Source organism: Pipistrellus kuhlii, unplaced genomic scaffold (assembly GCF_014108245.1).
Source record: "Pipistrellus kuhlii isolate mPipKuh1 unplaced genomic scaffold, mPipKuh1.p scaffold_m20_p_6, whole genome shotgun sequence".
NCBI lineage: Eukaryota > Metazoa > Chordata > Mammalia > Chiroptera > Vespertilionidae > Pipistrellus > Pipistrellus kuhlii.
This window is the reverse complement of record NW_023425562.1, coordinates 37,945,845-37,967,785: the sequence shown is the minus strand read 5'-3', so window position 1 is coordinate 37,967,785 and position 21,941 is coordinate 37,945,845. Positions and strand designations below refer to the sequence as shown.

General features: G+C 49.9%; 1 protein-coding gene across 1 annotated transcript; it reads right to left on the bottom strand.

The window, feature by feature from the left end:
• Window positions 1-996: 996 nt before the first annotated feature.
• DIPK1C (divergent protein kinase domain 1C) lies at window positions 997-19,816 on the bottom strand. Its single transcript, XM_036419525.2, has 4 exons — window positions 18,866-19,816; window positions 11,422-12,087; window positions 6,462-6,626; window positions 997-3,013 (listed from the first exon to the last, which is right to left on the bottom strand). Exons 1-4 carry the CDS (start codon window positions 19,070-19,072, stop codon window positions 2,807-2,809), a joined length of 1,245 nt encoding a protein of 414 aa, XP_036275418.1. The 5' UTR covers window positions 19,073-19,816; the 3' UTR covers window positions 997-2,806.
• Window positions 19,817-21,941: the final 2,125 nt, after the last annotated feature.

Here is a 21,941-nt window from a genome sequence, read left to right as displayed (position 1 = left end):
ACTCTCTATCCCTCTCCCTTCCTCTCTGAAAAAAATCAGATCCCAGCCGAGGGCCAGCGATAGATAGATATATATAATGGAATTCATGCCTCCAGGTCTGTTTCCCAAAAGTGATTGGTTAGAAAGTTATTGCTCTATTTAAAGATGATCTTTTCTTAAGAAGAAGGAAAAAAAAAAAAAACCTGACTAAACCCCCTAATCTGGGGGAGCATGCTTGAGGAAAGACTAGCTGGGGATGTCACCCCCCCAGCCCAAGGCCAGCCTAGGTCACCCAGGGATGGTCTCCAGAATGAAGAAGGACTGGGCCAGGCCTAGGGAGCAGTGTTCTCAAACGTTGGGGTGCACCAAAAATCTCAGAGTGGGGGCAGCCTCAGCCCCAAGACCCTGCTTCTAATCTGCATTTAGAAGAAGATCCCAGGTGATTCTGAAGCAGCAGTCTGGGACCTCTAATGGAGAGAGAAACTCTGCCCATGGTTCTCTGTACCGACCAATCTTGTTCAGATGCAGCGGCTTGCTGCTCCAGCCCCGTGAGGAGGTGAGAATGGAGAGGAGGGTTAGATGCAGCCACATGGCACGGCCACAGCAGCCACCCCTCCAGGATACCAGGCCGTTCAGGAAGCACGAGGTCAGAAACATGTGGCCCAAGCTGCCCACAGTTTCTGTCTGTCATCTATAACCCAGTGGGGCATGTGGTCTGAATAGTTTCATCACCAGGTAATGTTAACTACACCTTATTAAGACACTTTGCGAAAAAGTATCATCTCCGGGGAGTGGAAATGAAGTAAGCACAGCTGACTGTAACTTGGATGAACTGGAAAAGGCATAGCCTGTGCTTGCTGAACCCACTTTATAAGCCCCTGATTCCCATGCACATCTCTCTGAGAGTGTTCTGTCTACTGTGTGTGTTTTTATAACAAAATATAGAGATCACTTAGGCTGATACTTGCCCCAACCAGGAGGGTGGCTGCTCATCAGATAAGCAAGAAAGACTCTCACTTGTCACATTAACAATATTAAATACTGACACAACCTTGTGTGTTTATTGTATTATATAAAAGTTTTATTTTGCAAGGGACTGAAAACTAAAACTAAAAATAAAAAAATAAAAAAATAAAAGTGAAACTTTACCACGGATAGTTCAAGGAACACTGCTGTAAATGCAGTTCCGCAGGCGGGATGGGAAAAGGATGTGAGTGTGTGTGGGTGTGTGTGAGACAGAGAGAGGTGGAGGGCGTGGCGAGAAGTCAAACGCAAGGGGAAGGGGATAAAACTTTTTCAACAATAAAAACACTATTGTGTTGGGTGAGTACATATTGCATAGTTTCCATGATAAACAAAAACATGTTTCCATTCGGGTCAAAATGAGAGCAAACCTCTTCCCTTTCCGGACAGACCTCCTGCCTGGCCAGGGAGCTCCGGGCCAGCACTCAGGGCGGCTCTCAACCCCGTCAACCCACCTGAGACGCTCCGCCCTCACAGTGCCAAAGCCAACATACCCCGAAGCCCGCTGCCCTCCCTCCTCGCCCTCTGCTGCACACCGTGTGCATGGAAACCTCTGGCTCACAGAGACCCCAACCAGAGGGCTGGTTCCCTGAGACCCCAGCACCAAAGAGCCTCGCTTCCCCTCCGAGGCAAAGGCCATTCTCTTCTCTCTGGAATCAAACGTTGGTGTTCATTTTCTTCTGCCACAAAGTGACGGCCAGGCGTCCTGCTTCCCGCAGGGAGCGCCGATGCAGAGGGAGGTGTTCATGTTTATGAGGAGAGGGGTCCTTCACGAACTTCATTCGTGTGAGACAGTGCAAGGGAGTGATGAGCGGCCTAGCAGGTGACCGCGGGCCTTCAGACGCCGCTCAGGAGCCACGGAACTTAGAGCTGCCGGGCCTTAGCTTGTTCTCCGCCTCACATGTCACCGCACCGAGCCGGCCGAGGTGCCAACCTAGGAAAATGTGTGCAAACAACACAAGCAGGCTGTTCCCCTTGGCCTGAATCTGAAAGGGTGGGCAAGGCACAGACAAATAGTGTGGGGTTTGTCACTGTGAAAGTGCCTCCCCGGGAGGATGGACTGCACCGGGAGGACAGACGGAGAGGCAAGGAGCTCCCTGAAACAGCCCACAGCGTCCACGGGGCCCTCACAACTAATATGAGGTCTCTCTCACACACTCCAACACAAACCGCACTGCCTAACAAAACAACTGCTGATTTTATTGTTTCATTCCAAAGGAAAGGAGACTTCCTTGGCTAGCTAGGCCAGCGGTCCCACAGGACGCACTGGAGAGACCACCTTCCCCCGTCCCACAGCACACGCACCTCACACACTCTCCTGTTTACTCTCACTTGTCCACACTCACCTGCTCACTTAGGCATGTGTGCTCACATGTGTGTACACACACGTACACACAACTATGTACACATGTGCACGTCTTTACCCGACAACCATTTGCAGCGAGAACAGCTGGAAACATCTGTTCTGACGATGAGCACTTTCTCGAGAGCAATTGCACGTTGGCATTTGTGCTGTTTCGAAGTGAGGGCCCTCCAACAGCAAAAAGCTCTGTGTCCACCTCCCTCATATCGCCTTCCAAAAAGTGACGGTCAGAGGCCAGGATTGTCTCTCCAAGGAATCGAGCCAGGACAGGACAGAAGGACACGCACACCACAACAGTGGATGCATGGTGGAGAAGGTGTTCATTGACCTCACTCTTTGGGAGCCACAGTGTCTCAGAGACCATCATTTGCATAGTGACAATGTCTCCTCTTTAAAACCACGCAGAGGTCAGTCACCTCTCCTGAGCGAGCATTTGAAAGGCTACTTCTCCGCCTCCCGCAGTTCCCTCAGCACAGCTCGGAGGAGGCGCTGAAGCCTCCAGAACATGGTGGAGGCAGCTCTCTGGGGGCCACCTGGGTCTGCACACTCCTGCACAGCCTCCCGCAGCTGCCGCTGGAGCTGGAAGGAAATGGCAGGGCTCTGGAGAGTCGAGGAGAACCAGTGTCGGAATATTTTGTCACAGACCACCTGAGGGGAAGGACAGGGAGACATTAATTCGGGGAGTGCATCCCCTCGAGAGCCCAGAGCCCACAAGTGGTCCTTCCATACACCTCAGCTCTGCTCCCACTTCCCCAGGGGCTTTCAGGGAGGGTCCTGCAGACCCCAGTAGGTACCTTCCCTTCTGGAAGCTAAGCACTCAGCTCCATGAGTAAACTGCATCAGGGAGAAGGCTACCTCATATTAGGTAGAAATTTCCACTTCTGGCCTCACAGAAGATGAGGAAGTTCTGGGTTGACACTTCACAAAGGACTGAGTACATTTCCAAAGATGAAGGGAGCAGGAAGTCACAGGCAGTAACTGCTGGGTAAGGAGCAGCCCCACGGAGGACCTGAGAATAGTGGCCCTCCCCCTACCACCACATTGCTGAGGCTGGGCATTCTTAGCCACACATTGGTCACAGTAACAGCGATAAATAGGACAGGGCATCCTGAGGATCCAATGACATGTTGGTGAGAGTAGTATGTACATGTGATAGCACCTTGAGGCTCAGGGGGAAAAGGTGGTAAGACTCTTTTTAGGAGCCTTCGAGATGGTTTAGTTTAAGCCATTATCTTGCGGCCATTCATTCTAAGCAGGTATGGAATTCACTCAAGCTGGTGCTCTCTTTACATTCTTAGTTTACACCTTCTGTGTGTAGCAGAACTATCTGTTTCCTCTCTACTGTGAGAACTGGACTAGATGCGGCATAATTAACACGGCTTCCTTTTTCTATATCGGCTTTATATTAGCCTCATTTAACAAATGCCTCCATTTTATGGAGCTGCTATCTCACAGAAACAAATAACCTTAATTTCTGTCTCCCAGTGCCTACAAGGGTAGGGATTCTTTTTAAAAAACATTCTCTTGTTTCCTTTTCTGAGTTGACAATACATTTTCATGTGCAAAAATGTACACTGTCCCAAAAGGCAGACTGCACTCTTAGTCTCCATCTTGTCCCGACAGCCTGACACTGAGCTCCGGCTCTGAGAGATCACCCCCTCCATGACTCTCCTTCTTGAGAGCGTCTGTGGGCATACACACACACACACACACACACACACACACACACACACGTGTGTGTGCGCACCTGTACGTGCAAGTCTTTCTCCTTTACTTTCTATAAGTGGTGGTATATAATGCCCACTGTCTTACAGCTTCCATTCCCGCTTAACCAAATATCAGGGAGAGCCTTCCAAATCAGTTCTCATAAGGACATCCCATTAGTTTCAATGGCTAGCCCTCAAACGTGTGGATGTATCATAAATTACTTAAATAGTTCCCCGTGGTGGAAATGTAGGTTGTTTACTAACTTTTGCTATTATGAACAATACTGAAATAAATACCTTGCATATATGTCACTTTTGTGCGTGACTAAATTTCTGGAAATGAAATTTCTGGGCCAAGGTGTATGCGCATTTTTTTCTTTTGATACGTCTTGCCAAACTGATCTCCATAAAAGTTGTACTAAGTTACACACTCACAGCATTGTACAAAAAGAATGCTCCTGTGCCCCAGACCCTCGCCAGCATGTGTGTTATCTTTCATTTTTGCCAGCTGATGGGTGAGAAGGTTTAATTTGCATTTCCTATCAGTCAGGTTGAAAGTTATTTCCAGTGAATGATCAAGTTAATATTCTTTGACCACATTTCCACAAGGTATTGAAGTTTTTTATATTAATTTGTAGATGTTCTTTATATCACAAGGACCATTGCCCCTTGCTTAGGTTGGTTTCTTGGGGAGCAGACTCTAAGAGGGAGGTTTGCACCTGGAGATTTATTGAGGGCCATCCTTGGGGACCACACTTCCACACTGTGCTTTGCAAATGCCCCACCCCCAATCACAGGACCCTGCCCCAGGGATGTGGCCAAGAAGCTCTGCTGGACAGGGCAACCCTGGGGATACTCTCGGAGCTTCAGAGGCTAAGGGATAAGGGTCACCACTTGCCTCAATAGATCTATAAGAGCCCTTTATATATGAGGTGGGACAAAAGTAGGTTTACAGTTGTGAGTACACAACACATAGAATTCATTCTTGCATTATTATTTTTTAGTAATTATATATTTTCAATAGGAAAAACTATAAACCTGCTTTTGCCCACCCTGTATTAGGGATGGGAACCTTAGTCTCTCATTATGGGCAAAGGGCAGATGGTTGTTGTTGTAGTGTCAATCATCTTGTTCCCGCCACTCAGTGGTTGGCAAACTGCGGCTCGAGAGCCACATGTACCTCTTTGTCACCTTGAGTGTGGCTCTCTCACAAAATACCATGGCCTGGGTGAGTCTATGTTGAAGAAGTGGCGTTAGAAGAAATTTAAGTTTAAAAAATTTGGCTCTCAAAAGAAATTTCAATCGTTGTATTGTTGATATTTGGCCCTGTTGACTAATGAGTTTGCTGACCACTGCCACCACTGAAGCAAAGGCTTTCCCTGCAGACCCGTCTAGGGTGTGCGTGCACAGAAAGTTAGAGGCTGGGACGGAGAAGAGGCCTCTGAAGGCCCCATCACTGCTGCATGCTTCCCACCCAGAGCTTTTGTCCAGCCTGGTCCAGGAATTCCGGATTCACACCACTACCAGGTCTCCCGGGAACAGTCCTCTTTTGTTGCATGACTCAGCAGCAAGCTCTGGCCTGCTCTGGCCCAAGCCCACATGGCCAGGTCTGCATACTGCATACGGGCACACTGGCCTTTGGGTTGGAGGAGGGTAGGAAAGAACAGCTACAGAAAAGTGGGGTAGTGGGTTGGATAAGTGAATAAGAAAGCAGGAAAGAGGAGGTGAGGCAAGGGCACAATCATGACTGACCACAGGCAGCCAGGTGGTGGGCCCAGCTTCTCAGCCATGGGCTCTTCTGGTTGCAGCCAACACCTATGAACTCAGGCTCATCCACACCCACCTGAGAGCCTCAGGGGAGGGGTGAGGGCAGATAACTTCTGCCCAAAGGAGAGAGCATAGTGGGGTCTGGAGCCCCACTCTTGGGGCCTCCCTACACCCTATCTGAGAGCCTGGACCCAGCATCCTTCCTACATATCGCTGATTCCTGAACTTGAGACACATTCTCTCTTCTTCTATTGCCCACCTGCTGGCCCTAACCCATGCCTGTTGGGATTGTGTCATCTGTCCAACCTCTCTAATTTGGCCAGTTTTTCAGAATGACTTTGCATTCTTTTTCTTATTAGTACTCATTCTGAGTGTGTGTGTGTGTGTGTGTGTGTGTGTGTGTGTGTGTGGCAGTCTGGGGGTGTGAGGTGGGGAGAGGGGCGGTGAACCAGGCTGACTTTGCTGGGAGCTGTATTCGTTGGACCTTATAGCCAACAACTTCATGGGGCAGGCCACAAAGAATGAATGACTACCACCTCGCACAATCCCCACCCTCACAGCTCACTTCAGGCCCAGGTGGCACAGGGCAGGGTGCTCCAGAGCGCAGTCTCACAGCTGCTTACCTGCAGGTTGTTGTTGACTCTCTGCGCACCACACTTGTGGACTCTGAGATCGCACTTTGAGAAACAGTCAAAGAAATTGCAGTCTTCATCTCCCGTGCAATTCTGCTCGAGGATTTCCCTCATTTTAGGTTCAAAAAAAGCCATGTCCACATCGATAGCCACGACCTGTAACCAAACAGCACAGGGTAACTAAGGGGGCACTGGGCTCAGCACAGAGGGAGCCTGGGCAGCAACTCCATCTCGGTCTTTCCAAGCTGGGGTCACAGGGGGCCGGTCACAGAGCTCTGCAGCCAGCGGAGCCCAGGCCATGCAATTGGAATCGGTCCTATCGCAAGGCTTTCCCTTTGAGAAGGACCTTTGCTGTCCCTAGCGAAAGCCTAGGATTTGGGACTGTACAGAGAAATATCCCTTTTCATCCTTAAACTTTCTCACCTTTAAAAGTAACATCTCTGAAACGTCTTAAAAATAAATTGACTTCCCCTCCTTACTTTACTACTTTGGTCTCTGACCTTCAAGGGTCGAGATTACAAAGCAGTGAGAGACAGGCCATCCACCCCCTTGAATATTAGCAATAAAAGGAAACTAAGTTCAAGAGACAGATCTGTGGGTGTGAAGGTGAAAACGAAGCCAGCTGTTTCTAGGTTGTCTACCCACGGCATCGCTGTTACCTGAGTCAACTGGTTTGCAATTGACTATTTGGATAGGCATGTGGGGGGAAATGACAGCGCCAAAGTTCTCAGATTAGGGTTGATATGTGTGGAGTTCGATCCAATATCATCAGACGCTACATCCCACTGTCAGCATAAGAACTGTGACCCCTGGAATCTCAGATTTATCTTCTTGGCTTCAACCCAAAGAGGCTTCAAAACAAGAATAATATCTAAATTATGCAGATTTTCTCCACCACCTGAATTAAAAAAAAAAAAAAAATGAGCTCAAACCTGTGAAAACCTGGAGTTGGCCCAAATTGAGCAGTTTATAGCTTCAAGGTATTAAACAGCTTATAAGACTTGATGAATTTGAGGGAGTCTGTGGCATTTCACAAGCCTTCACAGGTCAACGTCAAAACATCACCCCTTCCTTTTGTTCATTTGCTTTTGTTTCTCATTCAGGGTTGATGCCGATGGCAACAAAGCTTCTTGGGGAGTATTTCTTGAGGAGGGAAAATAATTTATTACAAAATATGGAGAGAATAATAAAAAAAAAAGAACAGGGAACTTTTTCCTTGTTAAGAGCTTTGCCTAATTACTAATTCAGACTCAGCAAACAGAAATTATCATTTTAATCAGTTTTTCCTGTCTCATTATTTAGCCAAAAGAAATAGCTCACTTCATTATTTGCACTGGTTAATAGACTGAAAAAGTATTAGGCTATGCTAATGATCTACAGCCTTTCTGGTGTATTATTGGGGCTATAAGACCCTTCTCTTTCTTCTACAGCTTCTGGCAATCCCCCCAGCTTCTTCTGGGGCCCCAGATGGAATTTCAGCTCCTTGCAATTTCTCTCTTTCCCATTACTGATGGTTCCCTTCTCAACTCCTAGGAGAACCAGATTTATCTTTTAATTTTTGTGCATGGCATAGGATGGATTACAGCCATTGTGAGCATAACTATAAATACCAAAAATAGGAACAGTGACCAAACAAATCAGAAGACCTGCAGGAGGTTTCTCAAATTGTATCAGGAGAATCTTAAAATTTTTCCTGTGTGGAGTGAACTAACTCATGCCCCCTTCAAACTTCATCCTGCACCAGCCCAGAAAGGCCCGATGAGAAGCATTTTATTCTCCACTGGGAAGCGTGGCTCTGGGGGAGGAAACATATCATCTGCTTGAAAGGAGCCCTTGCTGGCAGCAGTCCGGGAGCAGGAAGCAATGCTGTGCCCTACTTGTGGTTGGGCAACCCCGGGACAAATTGTCAGGACCTGTAAGTGAGGACCTGGAGGGAGTGAATGACTTTGAGTCGTCAATTCTTCCCACCATCTGAGCAACTGCAACATGGCCTGAAGGGAGGACCTGCCTGCTGGTCCCCTAGCTTGTTTCTCAAACTCAGACAGCTGCATCCATCCTAGGAGGTCTTGGGTTCAGGCAGAGAACTTGCATTTCTAACCTGTTCTCTGGTGATGTGGACACGGCTGGTTTTTACTTAAAATCATAGGTAAATTGAACTTCTTGAACTTCAGTCTCGTGAGGAAGGTCAGTAATGCCAGGATCAGCACAGTGGAATCGGGTCCTTCATTCTCCATCCTCACCCTCACTCTGGCAGCAGCCAAGGCTACATGCTTCAGGGCTGAGTGCTTCAAGCACAGCAAGTCCAGCCTGGTCAGGTGAGCAGCCAGGACTTCATTGAACAACTCTCTTAGACCTATGATGCAGAAGACACTGGAAGGCACAATGGAGGTGGACCTTGCAAGCCAGTAATGCCCCATGTTGCTCACTCCTTGGGGAGGACCCATCAGCGCCACCTCCTTCTGAAGCCTTTCCTGGGAACCCAGCCCAGACAGCCACTGGGTTCCCTTGACTGCCACCACTCACTGACATGCTCTCATACTTGGTGGATGAATAAACAAATCATCTCGTAACAGGAAGGACGGACCCCTAACTGCCCAAAGCTGGTGGTTGTATGTGAACCCTCCATGCCTCCTTGCCCAAGGCCTCAGGGTGGCTAGGTCCCCAGAATGGCTCTGAGGAGAGCCACCACCCTCTGTTTTGTTTTGTTTTGTTTTGTTTTGTTTTTTTATTTTTATAATTTTCCTGCTCACAAAGTAAGAAAGCCTCGGCCAGGACCTCAGCTCTGAGAAATAAGCCGGTGGGTGAGTCAGGGGCATCCTGACTTTCACAGCTCGTCTGGCGGGTCTCCTCCTGGAACTTCTCAGAACTCTCTGGAACCTCAAGGAACCCTTCGACCCACACCTGAAAACACCCGGCTTATCAGCCCCTCTGGGACAGCCAGGGACAGAGCATTAGGACAAAGAAGTGGGGGCAAAATGCTATGATACCCTTCCCAGTGACAAAGACTTGGCAGGAGAAAGGCTCTCTATCGATTTCAGGCTGTTATACAGAGGCATTCCTGTGGCTGGAATAGTACCTTCTATTTTTGTCCCTTATGTTTTGACTGGGGTGGATAAGAAGAACCATATACTAAACTGACAAGCTCAGGAGAGGCCTATGTGGTGGGTGGCCTTACAAACTCAGACACCTAAAGTAACCACGTAGGGTGTTCTGAAATGAAAAATTTTAAACTAAAAGCAGTTCATGGCAGGTAGTCGTGTCCAAAGGCAGTATTTTTTCCTAATAAAATTCAATCTTTACTCAATTGAGCCCATTATCTTTTTGCATCTCAGATAACATATCTTTGGAATGTTAAAGTAATTTTCCTTTTTTTTAAAAAAAAAAAATGTATCTTTACTGTTGAAAGTATTACAGATATTCCTCTTCTTTCCCCCCTCCCAACCCCCATCTGTCCCCTCTTCCCTACTGCTTCCCCAGGCCTTCACCACACTATTGTCTGTGTCCATGGTTATGTGCATATGCATATAATTTCCTTTTTCTGGACTCCTTAAAGCACAGGCACTGCTCTGCCGAGACCACACATCCCCTCATTGTCATTGAGTTAATTATTGTCTGTTAACTATCCTGCACCCGCCTAAGTGACAGAAGTGTCTATCATTTCACTTTTTACCCAATCCCAGAGGTTTCTCCACTTGGCTTTCTCCCACCTCCCTGATCTATCACCAATGGATTTCATGTAACCCACATACATCTTCTTTTTTTCTTGTAATGTATTTTATTTTATTTTATTGATTTTGTACAGAGAGGAAGGGACAGAGATAGAGAGTCAGAAACATCGACGAGAGAGAGTCATCGATCAGCTGCCTCTTGCACACCCCCTACTGGGGATATGCCCGCAACCAAGGTACATGCCCTTGACCGGAATCGAACCCGGGACCTTTCAGTCCCCAAGCCGACGCTCTATCCATTGAGCCAAACTGGTCCCGGATCTTGTAATGTATTTTAAAAGATGCAAAACTGTCATTCTCTGGAATATAATCTCTAACTATTGAGGTTTTGTCATCAGTTTGGCCCAATAAACTCAAAAAAATTCTCTATAGGTTTGAACATTTCTTATGTTGACAAGAGCATAGACTACCGTGAGCCAGCCTCCACCATGCCCAGCCCACTGAGGTGGCCGAAGTGAGGCTGGCCTGGCCCTTTATCTGCTGGCTCTTGCAGTGTAAGAGATGACTCATTGCAACAGGCAATAGCCCCTGGGATAGAGCATCCAGATCAGATAGCACTATTGCGACACCTGGGTTTACCTAGGGAACAGGAGAAGGTGAGGAGGATTATCTTCCAATGACACTGCAGTCTCTCCTGCCACTGCAGCTCCTCCTCATTCAATTCCCCGGAGAGGGAGCAAAATGGACCTGCCTGCAGAGCAGTGCGGAGGCCACCATGTCCATCTGGGCAGGGTTGTCCCTGCAGGAGGCGCCCCACTCGAGTCCCTCTAGAAATCTTACCCATGGAAGGGAAGCGAGCTAGAACCTCTAGGGAGAAAGTGCTAGAAAAATGTTGCACACTGTCATGGAACCTGGACAGTTTGAAGACAGCATCATTGTCCAAAACCCCAAAGGCCATCCTCCTCATCATCTTGTGAGGCCCCTCATCCCTGAAGACTGCTTTCTGCTCTCAGCAAGAGATTGCTTTCCAGAACAGCCCCAGGGAGGACACGCCTTGCCCCTGAGGCCTGGGCTCCTGCTGTCCAGCCTTTCATTCCACCCACCCCCTGGAGTGGGGCGAGGTGTGTGTCCTTTCAATCCTCACGAACTCAGCTTGGGCAGGGTGGGCTGTCCAGGCTATAAGGCAGCATGATGCTACTGTGTGCCTCAGGATTTCAGAAATGCTCTCATTTAAAACCATCCGTCTCCCAAGTGAGGTGTCCACTCCCCCAAGGAGCACTCACCGTGAAGTCCCTCCTGATGGCAAAGTTCTCAGGCTTGACATCGCAGAGGTGGAGGCGGTGGGAGAAGTCATTGTCGAAATGTCTCACCAGGTCCAGGAAGCTGAGGGCCATGTCGCCGATGGCCTGGGCCTGGCTCCGCGAGGCCCCATCCACGGGGAAGAGAGCCCTGTGGTGGGGGCTGCCTGCTGCCAGGTACTCCACAGCGTAGAAGTGGCCGCAGGACCCTAGCAGCGGCGGGGCGTGTGGGCTGAGGCCGTGCAGCATGCTGAGCAGCACAAACTCCTCCTGTTGTGCCAGTGACCAGAGGCTGGCCAGCTGGCCCCGCCAGCGTGTGCCCCGGTGCCCAGGCCACAGCCGCCCCAGACTGCCAGCCGCCAGCTCCAGGCCCAGGGCGCTCTTGACCTCCCCTGCCACCAGCAGGAGCAGCTCTGCCTCCGGGAAGCCCTGGCCCCCGTCCTCAGCTTGGTCCTCCATCAGGCCAGGTGGCCGGAAGCTGGAGAAGGCCTCCTCCTTGGACTTGAGGATGATGGGGTGGCCTCGCCAGTCCGCCTGCAGCACCTTCTTGCCCCTCTCGTAGTACAGGCAGTGCCGGTACCGCAGCCTCCCGGCCACGCACAGGTCCTCGCAGAGGTCGCCTGCCAGCGCCCCGCCCTGGTAATCCCGGCACTGGAGGAAGGGGACAGCAGGTCACAAGATGGTGATGGTGGGAGGAGGCAGGAAAAGGGCCCAAGTTGGTCCCTGTGCTTGGAGTGCTTCTCATCAGCCCTTGAGGGAAACCTCATGAGCCCTGTAGGGTCTCTGGAAAGTCAGTGCATCCTATCTAATAAAAGAGTAATATGCAAATTGACCATCACTCCAACACACAAGATTGCTCCCCCCATGTGGACACAAGATGGCCACCACAAGATGGCCAGCAGGGGAGGGCAGTTGGGAGGGACCAGGCCTGCAAGGGAGGGCAGTTGGGGGTGATCAAGCCTGCAGGGAAGAGCAGTTAGGGGTGACCAGGCTAAAAGAGGAGGGAAGTTGGGGGTGCCCAGACCTACAGGGAAGGGAAGTTGGGGGGGGACCAAGCCTGCAGGGGAGAGTATTTGGGAGGGACCGGGACTGCAGCGGAGGACAGTTAGAAGTGAACATACTTGCAAGGGGGGGGGGGGGGGGCAATCAGGCTGGCAGGGGAGCAGTTAGAAATCAATCAGGCTGCAAAGGGAGTGATTAGGGGGTGATCAGGCTGGCAGACAGAAGCGGTTAGGGGTAATCAGGAAGGCAGGCAGGCGAGCGAGCAGTTGGAAGCCAGCAGTCCTGGATGGTGAGAGGGATGTCTGAGATTGGAGAGGGTGCAGGCTGGGTTGAGGGACACCCCCCTGCATATAATAAAATAAAAGACTTCCAAGTGCCTCATATTTATGGTAATCAATCAAGCCCAGGGCTAGGTTCTCAAAATCAAAACACCCAGAGCCCAGAAGTTGGTCTCCCATCCACCAGCTGTGGTGACCCCACCACTACCACACTGCAGTCATCTCTAAGAAGACAGTCCAGCCAGGACTTGCTAGAGCAATCACCACAGACAAGGCCCACCTGCCTCAGGCACACCTGGCCAGCTTCCAGTTAGCAATACCACTTTCCGAACTCAGTCCAGCTGTACGAGAGCTGAGCCTCCATCCAACTACAGTACCAGGCTCCAGAGTTCACAGAACAGTGGTGGCTGCCTTTGAAACTCACCAACGATAGCAGAGTCTGACATGGGCAGGGTAAGTGTGAGACATGTGGTTTGGGAAAACTGGGTTTGTCCCTGGGCTCTGCCCCTCATAAGGTGTGGCATGTTTTCAAATCTGTAATAGAGGATGATAATACTGTGTTACAGGAGGCCTGTGGAGGTCAACCAAGGTCATGAGCTTGGATGAGGTTATCTCAGGGAATGCTAGTTTTATCCAGCCCTGGTCATTAGAAGTCGGGAGCCAAGGAGGCTTCTTCCTGGAGACATGCATCTGAGCTCACTTTTGAAAGACAAATTGCAGGTCTGCTTAGCAGACAAGGAGTGGGAGGGCAGTTTCGTGGCAGGAAATAGCCTGTGCAAAGACCTGGAGTTGCAAAGTAGCATGGGATGTTCAGAGAACAAGACCAGTTCAAGAATGTGGAGAGCAGGTCAGAGCGTGGGCCACTGTGTGACAGACTGGGGTGTCCTATCAAAAATGCCATTTCTGCCCTGGCCAGTGTGGCTAAGTTGGTTGGACATCATCCTGAGCACTGAGGGGCTGCCGTTCCATTCCCAGTTGGAATGTATGCTCGGGTTGCAGCTTGATCCCTGTTGGGTGTCATGCAGGAGGCAGCCAACAGATGTTTTGCTCTCCCATAGATGTTTCTCTCTCTTTCCCCCTCTACCTTCCTCTCTCGCTAAAAAAATCAATTTTAAAACTGTAAAAAAAAAAAAAAAAAAAAAAGTCATTCCTGCATCTCCACCTGGCACAAATGCTTCCTACCCAGCAAGGGTCAGACCAACCTCCCCCTGAGGCAGCCCTGCCTGCTGGTGGGGATGCTTTCTGCCCAGAGCTCTCACTAACAGACCCACCCTGTGCCATCCCCTCTCCTGCAGGCTCTACACAGCTCAGCCTTCCCTGCAAAACTACTGCGCTGATGAAATCAAATTCAAATTGAATTGAAACCTATCCAAAATTTGCCCCTGCAAATTTGGAAGGCAATTCCAAACAGGAGTCGCAAGATATTTGGAACAACAGTCTAATCATTGAATTTGGCATGCGGCCTATCGATTTTGGAGGGGAACATTAATGTCGGCCGTTTTCTGCAGATCAGCACATTGAGGCATTAGGGATGTGGTGGTAGGCATCGGCAAGGAAGTGGAGATCCTCAGGTGAGATCTTAGGTCTGTGACCTCATTTATCCTAGGAGACCATTTACATTAGAGCAAGGCACACACAATGCAATTATCGCCCAACTGTTCTTTGCTATCATCCTTTAGAATAGGGGATTTTGGGCATTTCGGTTCCCACGCCTCTTACGTAGAATGTAAACTTTGGCCACAGCAGCTATTCTGGTCACAGTGCCAGAGTGCGTCTGCAGAGTCTTCGCATATCTATGCATACTAAATGCAGAGAAGAGCTTAATCTAGCATTTAAAAAGCAGCAAACTCAAAGTATAAATTATGAGGTTACAAACTGATGAATAATTGTCATTGTGTTAGAGACAATCATTAAAATTATTTTATTTAGCAGCAGGTCCTATTGAAGTTGCTCTTTTTTCTTTTTTCCTTTCTTCAAAAAAGGGTGTGTTTTTTCTATTTTGAGATAAAGAGGAAAGGAGAGGTTGAGAAAGAAACATTGATGAACAAGAATCATCAACCAGGTCGCCTCCTGCATGCCCCTCTCCTCCCTCTAGGGATAAAGCCTGCAACCTGGGCATGTGCCCTAACCAGGAATTGGCCCCTCAAATTTTCAGTTCAAGGGATGACACTCAACCACTGAGCCACACTGGCCAGGGTGAAGAAGCTCTTTTTAACTAAAAAAAAAAAAAAAAAAGTGCTTTTATTTCTTTTAACTCCATTTTAAAAATCGGTTTTCTCTTACTATGAACAGATCCAAACTGCCAGTTTGAAGACAGGTACGTTCCTGGACCCAAATGTGTGTGCACCCAAAACCCACAGGAATACACTGAGAAAAAAGTCTCATTGTAGTTAAGTGGCATTATCTAATTAGTTGGATGCATCCCATAGGTTGCGTGGGAATATGCAAACACACATTTTCAGCATGCCCAGCTCTGCAGGAAGAGTTCTCAGTGGTTGTGGCTTAGAATCTCTCCGGCTTGTATTATGCTTCTCAGGCAAAAGCAAAGCCTGTCCGTTCCAGTTTGGGAAATGGTTGTCAGGTCTCGGGGGTCATGCCTAAGATCTGGGTTTTCTGTGTGTTTGGTTTTGTTTTTAAGGAGTGTTGGGTTCCTATGTGGTTAGCAATCGTCACACAACTAGCAATCTTCCCCGGCAGTGACGCTGTGCACTGCAGACTCTCAGAGCAACTGACCAGCCCGCTGGGCAGCCTTCCTGACCCTGGATGAGCACTCAGGAGAATAGAGCTATTCTCTGCTGTAAAGTCTTTCTGGGCATGCGCCCGGGTGTGCGCTAGGGCTCTCGGTTTCCATCACAGCAAAAAAGACAAGCCTGTCCTATTAAACAGGAACCCCGAAGGTAGGCAACTAAGTTCAATCACATCAAGCCTAACTAGCCAAAAAGGAACGGAGCCTCTGAAGAACAGCGGTGGGAATAGTTGTGAGATGCTTTGAAAGCGATATGCTGTGGAGGGTTAAGTATCCCCAGTTGTTACTGATGGTTCTCGTTACTGAAGAAGCCACTCGCCGTCACAGGGTCTCTCTTATCAGACTGCACACGGTTCACCCTGGCTCCACACACACTAACTGCACAAATCAGGTCAGGCTGACCTCTCTGGGGCTCAGTTCCACCATCTGCCACCATCTCCCGGAGGTTGTGGATGGGAGTAAGTGAAAGGATACAGGTAAAACTACTCATCACAGTGCCTACCCTGAGAAGCAGACAGGACCCCGCAGCCCAGCCCTCTCTGCCGCTGCACGAAGAACTCCACCTGCAATAGGAGCTGGGAGCAAGAACTACCAAGCATGGCCTGAGGCTCATCAGCCTGCATCGCCTCCTGGCACTGTTCTCTGCTACAGTAGGGCTGTAGCAACCTCCCAGGGCAGTCTAAGAGGGCATGCGGATGTCTTGATTATGGGATGAGCTGAAAAGCCGCAGTACATAGGAGCACCGCAGTCTGACTAGGGAAATCCAAAGCTCTCAGACCCAGTGCTCGACTCTTTGGAACAAGGCCAGTTGGCTCTTCCAGGGCTGAGGAGTGTGGTGGGCTCCCTCAGGAGGTGGGCGGCTTGGGGCTAGTAGCAGACCTGGCACCTGGCTCCTGGCTCCTCAGCTTCAGCTAGACTCCCCCCGCAGGCCCCAATGCCCCTGTGCATGGGGGCCTGGGAATGCCCTAGGCCTTGCCCACAACTCTGCTGCCCCTGCCAGAGAGAGAGAGAGGGGCCTCTCTTTGGCTCAGTTCAGTTACTCCTTCTATGCGCTGGTATTCAGAGGGAAAGCTAATGAGAGTCTGGAGGCCAGTCAGAAAACTAACAGCCTGTTTCATTACTAAGGATAAAAGCCAGGCAGAATGAATTAAAAGTGCTTGGGGAGCCCAGAGACAGACACTCGATTCAGCTCCAGTCCTGGGAGGCCACAGTGCCAGCCTCTGCGGGGCAGTGAGGGCCCAGCAAGCGATGTTTGCAGACTGGGTCTTATTCAAAGCTTGTGCTAGGGTAGTGTCCTGGATAAAAGGGAGCCAGCATGCTGCGTGGGGTTCACATCAACAAGTCAGAATGGAGAAGGTTGAAAGAGAGGGAGAGAAAGCCGAGTCCTGCTCACATGGGAGAAACCATGGCCTCAAACGAGGCGTGCAAATGATGCTCCCAGAAAAATCAGTTCAGGGAGACAACGGCAGGTGAACTTTAGCAAGAGGAGCCTGGTATTTCAAATCATTCTTTTAGTAACAAGAAAGGAGAGAGCCACCAGAAGCAGGACGGAACTCTTGGGCTTTAGATCAGACTAAAAATGACCCCGTAGGGCTGCCATTGGAGATATAGTAGTAGAACCACTCATCAGAATTGGCTTTAATTTATGGGCTGAAACACTTGGAAAGTTATGATTAGCAATTACTTAATTTATATTAGGCTATTCATTTCCACTTGGCCTTTGCCACTTAGTCAAAGGTAGATAAATGGAAAGTGGAATCCATCTTTTACTTTAATCTAAAAGATTAGTTTCTATTGTTTTTGTAAACAGAAGTGTTCCATCTTGGTCAAACTATTAATCTTTGTTCACTATAAACTGTCAATCAGGCTCCCCCCCCCAAAAAAAAAAAAAAGAAAAAAAAAGAAAGGAGTTTTTATACGTATTCCTGAGAAAATCAATGAGCTCATGTAACTTAAAGAAAACTTGATGGAACTTCAGTGTAACTGTCAGTGGGTGGATGGTAGATGCATGGATGTGTGGATGCATGGATAGGTGATAGATAGGATGGAGGGAGTCAATGATGAGTGTCTCATTTGCATTATGGTCCATTCATGATGACACATGTCAGACTCAGGGAATATGATTTGTTTTAGCTTGTACCTTTCACTCATTATTCCTTAATTTTTTCCAATCTCACTTTTTATATTTAAAAAAATCATTTACTTGGAAACCTTTATGCTACCCCGTTTTGAAAACCTACAATCTCAGCCCTAGGCTGTTTGGCTCAGTGTTGGCCTGGGGACTGGGGGGTTCCAGGTTTGATTCTGATCAAGGGCACATGCCTGGGTTGCAGACTTAATCCCCAGTAGAGGTCCTGCTCAAGGCAGCCGATCAATGATTCTCTTGATTCTCTCTCATCATTGATGTTTCTCTCTTTCTCCTTCTCCCTTCCTCTCTGAAATCAATAAAAAATATAAAATAAAAACCACCTACAATCGCAAATGGCCCACCCATATGTAAGCAATTGAACTAAAAACTTCCCATGTGTTTCATTAACATTTCTTAGAAAACATCGCTTTTCACACCAAATGCTTAGATGCTCACTGCTTGGAGAAGTGAATAAACACTTCAAAAATCAGTGTAACAAGAGTAGCTGCTATCTTCATCTTTCTTGGCTTTCCTTTGGAGGTATTTCTACCTTTGTTCAAATCTCCTAAAGCACGTCATCTTGTGAACCAAACTGAGACTAAGGAGCAGCCAGCCTCTGGGAAGCAACTGATGAGCATCTGGGACCAAATGCGGGCAGACAGAACCCTGCGGTTCGGTCTCCGCTTCCCGCCCCGCCCATCTGAGGAACAATCCGGCCCTCCCGTGGAGGGACGGAGACTGCAGCCACCACCCCAGGACTAGGGTCCCCGGGGGTCGCACAGCCTCCCGGAAGCTCGCTGTGCCTGGGGTCCCACGGATGCATGAGGCTTGGGGCGCAGGAGGCAGGGCCCCGTTAGCGCACCGGGCTCGGCGTGGAGAAGCCCAGGTTGGAATAACAGAACGGAGTCTGGGCCAGAGAACAGGGACCCAGGGGCCCGAGAGGCATCTTGGTCCGCATCCTGGCCCCTAACCCTGCGACCCCACACGGGATGGGCCACCAAAGGGTTGCGGGGAGACTCAGAGCCCACCGCAAGCAAACTTTCTTTAGGAGCGCAGGCTCGGCGGGGCGGCGGGAGAGCCGTCCAGCAGGAAGACTCTTGGGACAAAGGACCAATTTGGGCGATGTGGGGAGAAGCACCCCTGCGCGCCCGGAGGGCTCAGGGGCACAGTGCCCATCCCACGGAGACCGGGATCTGCACATCCTGCATCCCACAGCCCGGGTCCCACCCCTTAACCCTGGCGCACCTCGCGGGACAGTGCGGCGGCGGGACCTACCAGCGCGGCCAGGATGCGCCGGCTCTTCTCGTCCGTGCAGCGCTCCGAGAGGACCCCGGGGTGCGCGCGGAGCAGCAGCGCGGCCGCCAGCACCCAGATCGCGGTCCAGGCCACACAGGCAGCCAGCGCGCGCCTCCCGCACCTCCAGCGCCGCCCGCACCGCCCGCACCCCCCCGGCTGGCCCCGCGCGCCCGCAGCCCGCGCCATGGCCAGCGCGCCACAGCTGTGCCCTGCGCTCCTGTCGCGGCTCCACTGCCGCCGGCTCAGCGGGGGAGGGGACGCGGGGGAGAGGCCACGAGCAGGGAGGGGAGGCCCCGCGGCTGGATCCCCTGCCCAGCAAGTCCTGGGGCGGATGAGGGTGTCCGCTGGAGCACTGGGGAAGGGGGCGTGCGCTGGCCGTTCCCTGGTCAGTGCATGCTCCACCGCAGCACCCAGACACCCTTTCCGCTTTTTTTTTTTTTTTTTTTTTTTTTTTGCACTTTTCCCCCCAGATCAGCTCTCCTCTTAAACAGAATCCGCGCAGATTCAAACTCCCGGGTCTAGACTCCTGGCTCCTTGGCCAACCCATCTTCAATTCAAACAAAACCCTCCCACCTCCCCTTCTCCTCTGGGCGGCAACTCAGTGTCCCAAATCTAGACCCCCAGTTGCTCTCTGTCCCCTCCCCCATTTGCCTCTGTTAGATTCCTCCCTCCCCTACATCACCCCGACTTGAGAGGCTCTCCACAGGTGAGACCCTGAGCCTGCGTAGAGTCCTGGGCCTCGGACAGTTTGTCATGCTGCGGCCACTGTCTGTCGCGGACTTTTCCCAGGCAGCATCCTGAATCCTGGGTCCCCCACCCCTCTGCCCAGGCTGCCAAAAACTCCAGGGTGTCCTTTCCAGGAGAAAAAGTGCAGCACTAAACATTTCTGCTTCCCCTTGGCAAGGAGAAAGCACTCAATAAACGTGTCTAAATCTGCATTTAGGTCTGTTTGTAACAAGGTCTCTGGGAGTGGGCTTCAATGCTCCACCCCAGCCATTACATAAAATAGGGGGGCACCTCCGCTGGCAGACCTGTCCCTGGTTCTTGTCTCCTCCCCAGGCCACCAACTTGCTGCTCCCTGAAAGCCTGTTTCCTGCCCCACCCTACCCCCATCCCAGCTCTGATAGGTGGTGCACCCGGAGCTGTCCCAGCTGAGGGCTTCTGCAAGCTCAGGCCCAGGGCTCCTGCCACTCACTTGGCAGGAGCTTATTCTGGCCTGTTAGGTGCCAGCTCATGGGGTCACACTCCCACCTGCACTGTGCCTGGATTTCACATATCCATTTCTGAATGTGGGGACAGCAGAATTACTCTGGCCGAGATGAAGCATTCTGTCAATCTCCTTCTTAATCTTTTCTGTTCTGCAATCACCAGTTTAACTTCAAATTTCATGACTCAGTGGTAGAGGTCTCCAGAAATTGTGAAACACCGCATTAACAAGGAGCACTCTGGGTACACCTTGAATATTCCCTTTGACCAGCCCGCCCACTCCCAGGGCACACCCAACCCCAACCCCAAGCATCCCGCGGGAATATTGTTCTAGGCGCTGTGCAAACTTGGTCATCTCGCTTCAAAATGGTTGTGAGCACAGAGGGCAATCTTAGGACAGACACTGCTTTCAAAGCCTGACTCGATGGTGTAAAGGTGATTGATTCCCTTTCTCCAAAATGTTATGGGCGGAGGGGCACAAATAGGAAGGAGGATGAGATAAAGGAGTGTAAAAACATTTATGGTTTCAAACCTAAGAATAAAAACGGGGAAAGCAGAACTTGAAATCAAAGTCAGGATTTGCAAAGTGAGCGTTACTCATGTAAGTTTTAAAAATACGTTAATAATCACACTTCTTTCGGCATTTAAAAAAATAATTTTATTGATTTCAGAGAGGAAGGGAGAGGTATAAAGAGAGATAGAAACATCATTGATAAGAGAGAATCATTGATCAGCTGCCTCCTGCTCACCCCACCCTGAGGACCGAGCCTGCAACACTGGCACGTGCCCTTGACTGGAATTAAAACCAGGACCCTTTGGTCCGAAGGCTGATGCTCTATCCACTGAGCCCAACCAGATAGGGCTCTTTGGCATTAAAAAAAAAAAAAAAAGTATTCAGAAGAAAATGATAAGCCCACATTGAAGAGAGCTTTAGAGCATTCAGCATTGTTTTTGTTCAGAAATCATGGTCCTCTCTGGAGCTGAAAGCAACGCCCTGGGAGGCAGGACCTGTGCATGACCTCCTGCTATGCGGGTTGCACACTGCAGGAAGCCATGAGAGGCGGTGGGGCTGCAGTCCACCAGAGCCCAGCTCATCAAGCCTTTTTTCTGGGGGAGGAGCTCACAGGGGTGAGTGAGGGGGGTGAGTCTTTTAAAATCATCTGTCCAGCTGGGACCGGTTTGGCTCAATGGATAGACCGTCGGCTTGGGGACTGAAAGGTCCCGGGTTCGATTCCGGTCAAGGGCATGTACCTTGGTTGCGGGCATATCCCCAGTAGGGGGTGTGCAAGAGGCAGCTGGTCGATGTTTCTCTCTCATCGATGTTTCTAACACTCTATCTCTCTCCCTTCCTCTCTGTATAAGAATCAATAAAGTATATTTAAAATTATCTGTCCAAAGAGGGCTTTTTTGGGGAATTTATAGGATGGTGACTGATAGGCCAGCTGGTACAAACCATCTTTCCCTAGAGCAGCAAAAAGATAAGCAAAAACATCATTACATTAACAACACAATGTGAATCTTTGGCTTAACAAAGAAACAGGAGTTTGGTCTCATCTTCCTGGAACCCTAGTTGCTGTGTGTTGGTGCCCGAGCCTTGTGGGGCCCAGCCAGGATAAGAGCATGGGTGGAGCTGGGAGAGTAGTCTGGCCAAGTGCTGGCTTCACAAGTTGATTTGAATAGGCTTTGACTCCTTAAAACAAACAAACAAACAAACGAAAACCAACTATGAAATTCAGGAGCTATGTTCCCCTACTCCCTAACCCAAACTATGAAAAGTGAAGTCCTGTTACTAGAAATGGCTGAGTGTGGTGATGCCTCCAATCATACCTAATTCACACAAAAACTCTAA

Excerpts from the sequence above, each read along its gene's own strand:
- DIPK1C (XM_036419525.2), bottom strand. The coding sequence starts at position 19,072 with ATGGCGCGGGCTGCGGGCGCGCGGGGCCAGCCGGGGGGGTGCGGGCGG. Across the intron at positions 12,088-18,865 it reads GGCGCATCCTGGCCGCGCTG|TGCCGGGATTACCAGGGCGG; the intron begins GTAGGTCCCGCC and ends CCCTTCCTCCAG. Across the intron at positions 6,627-11,421 it reads CCATCAGGAGGGACTTCACG|GTCGTGGCTATCGATGTGGA; the intron begins GTGAGTGCTCCT and ends GTTTGGTTACAG.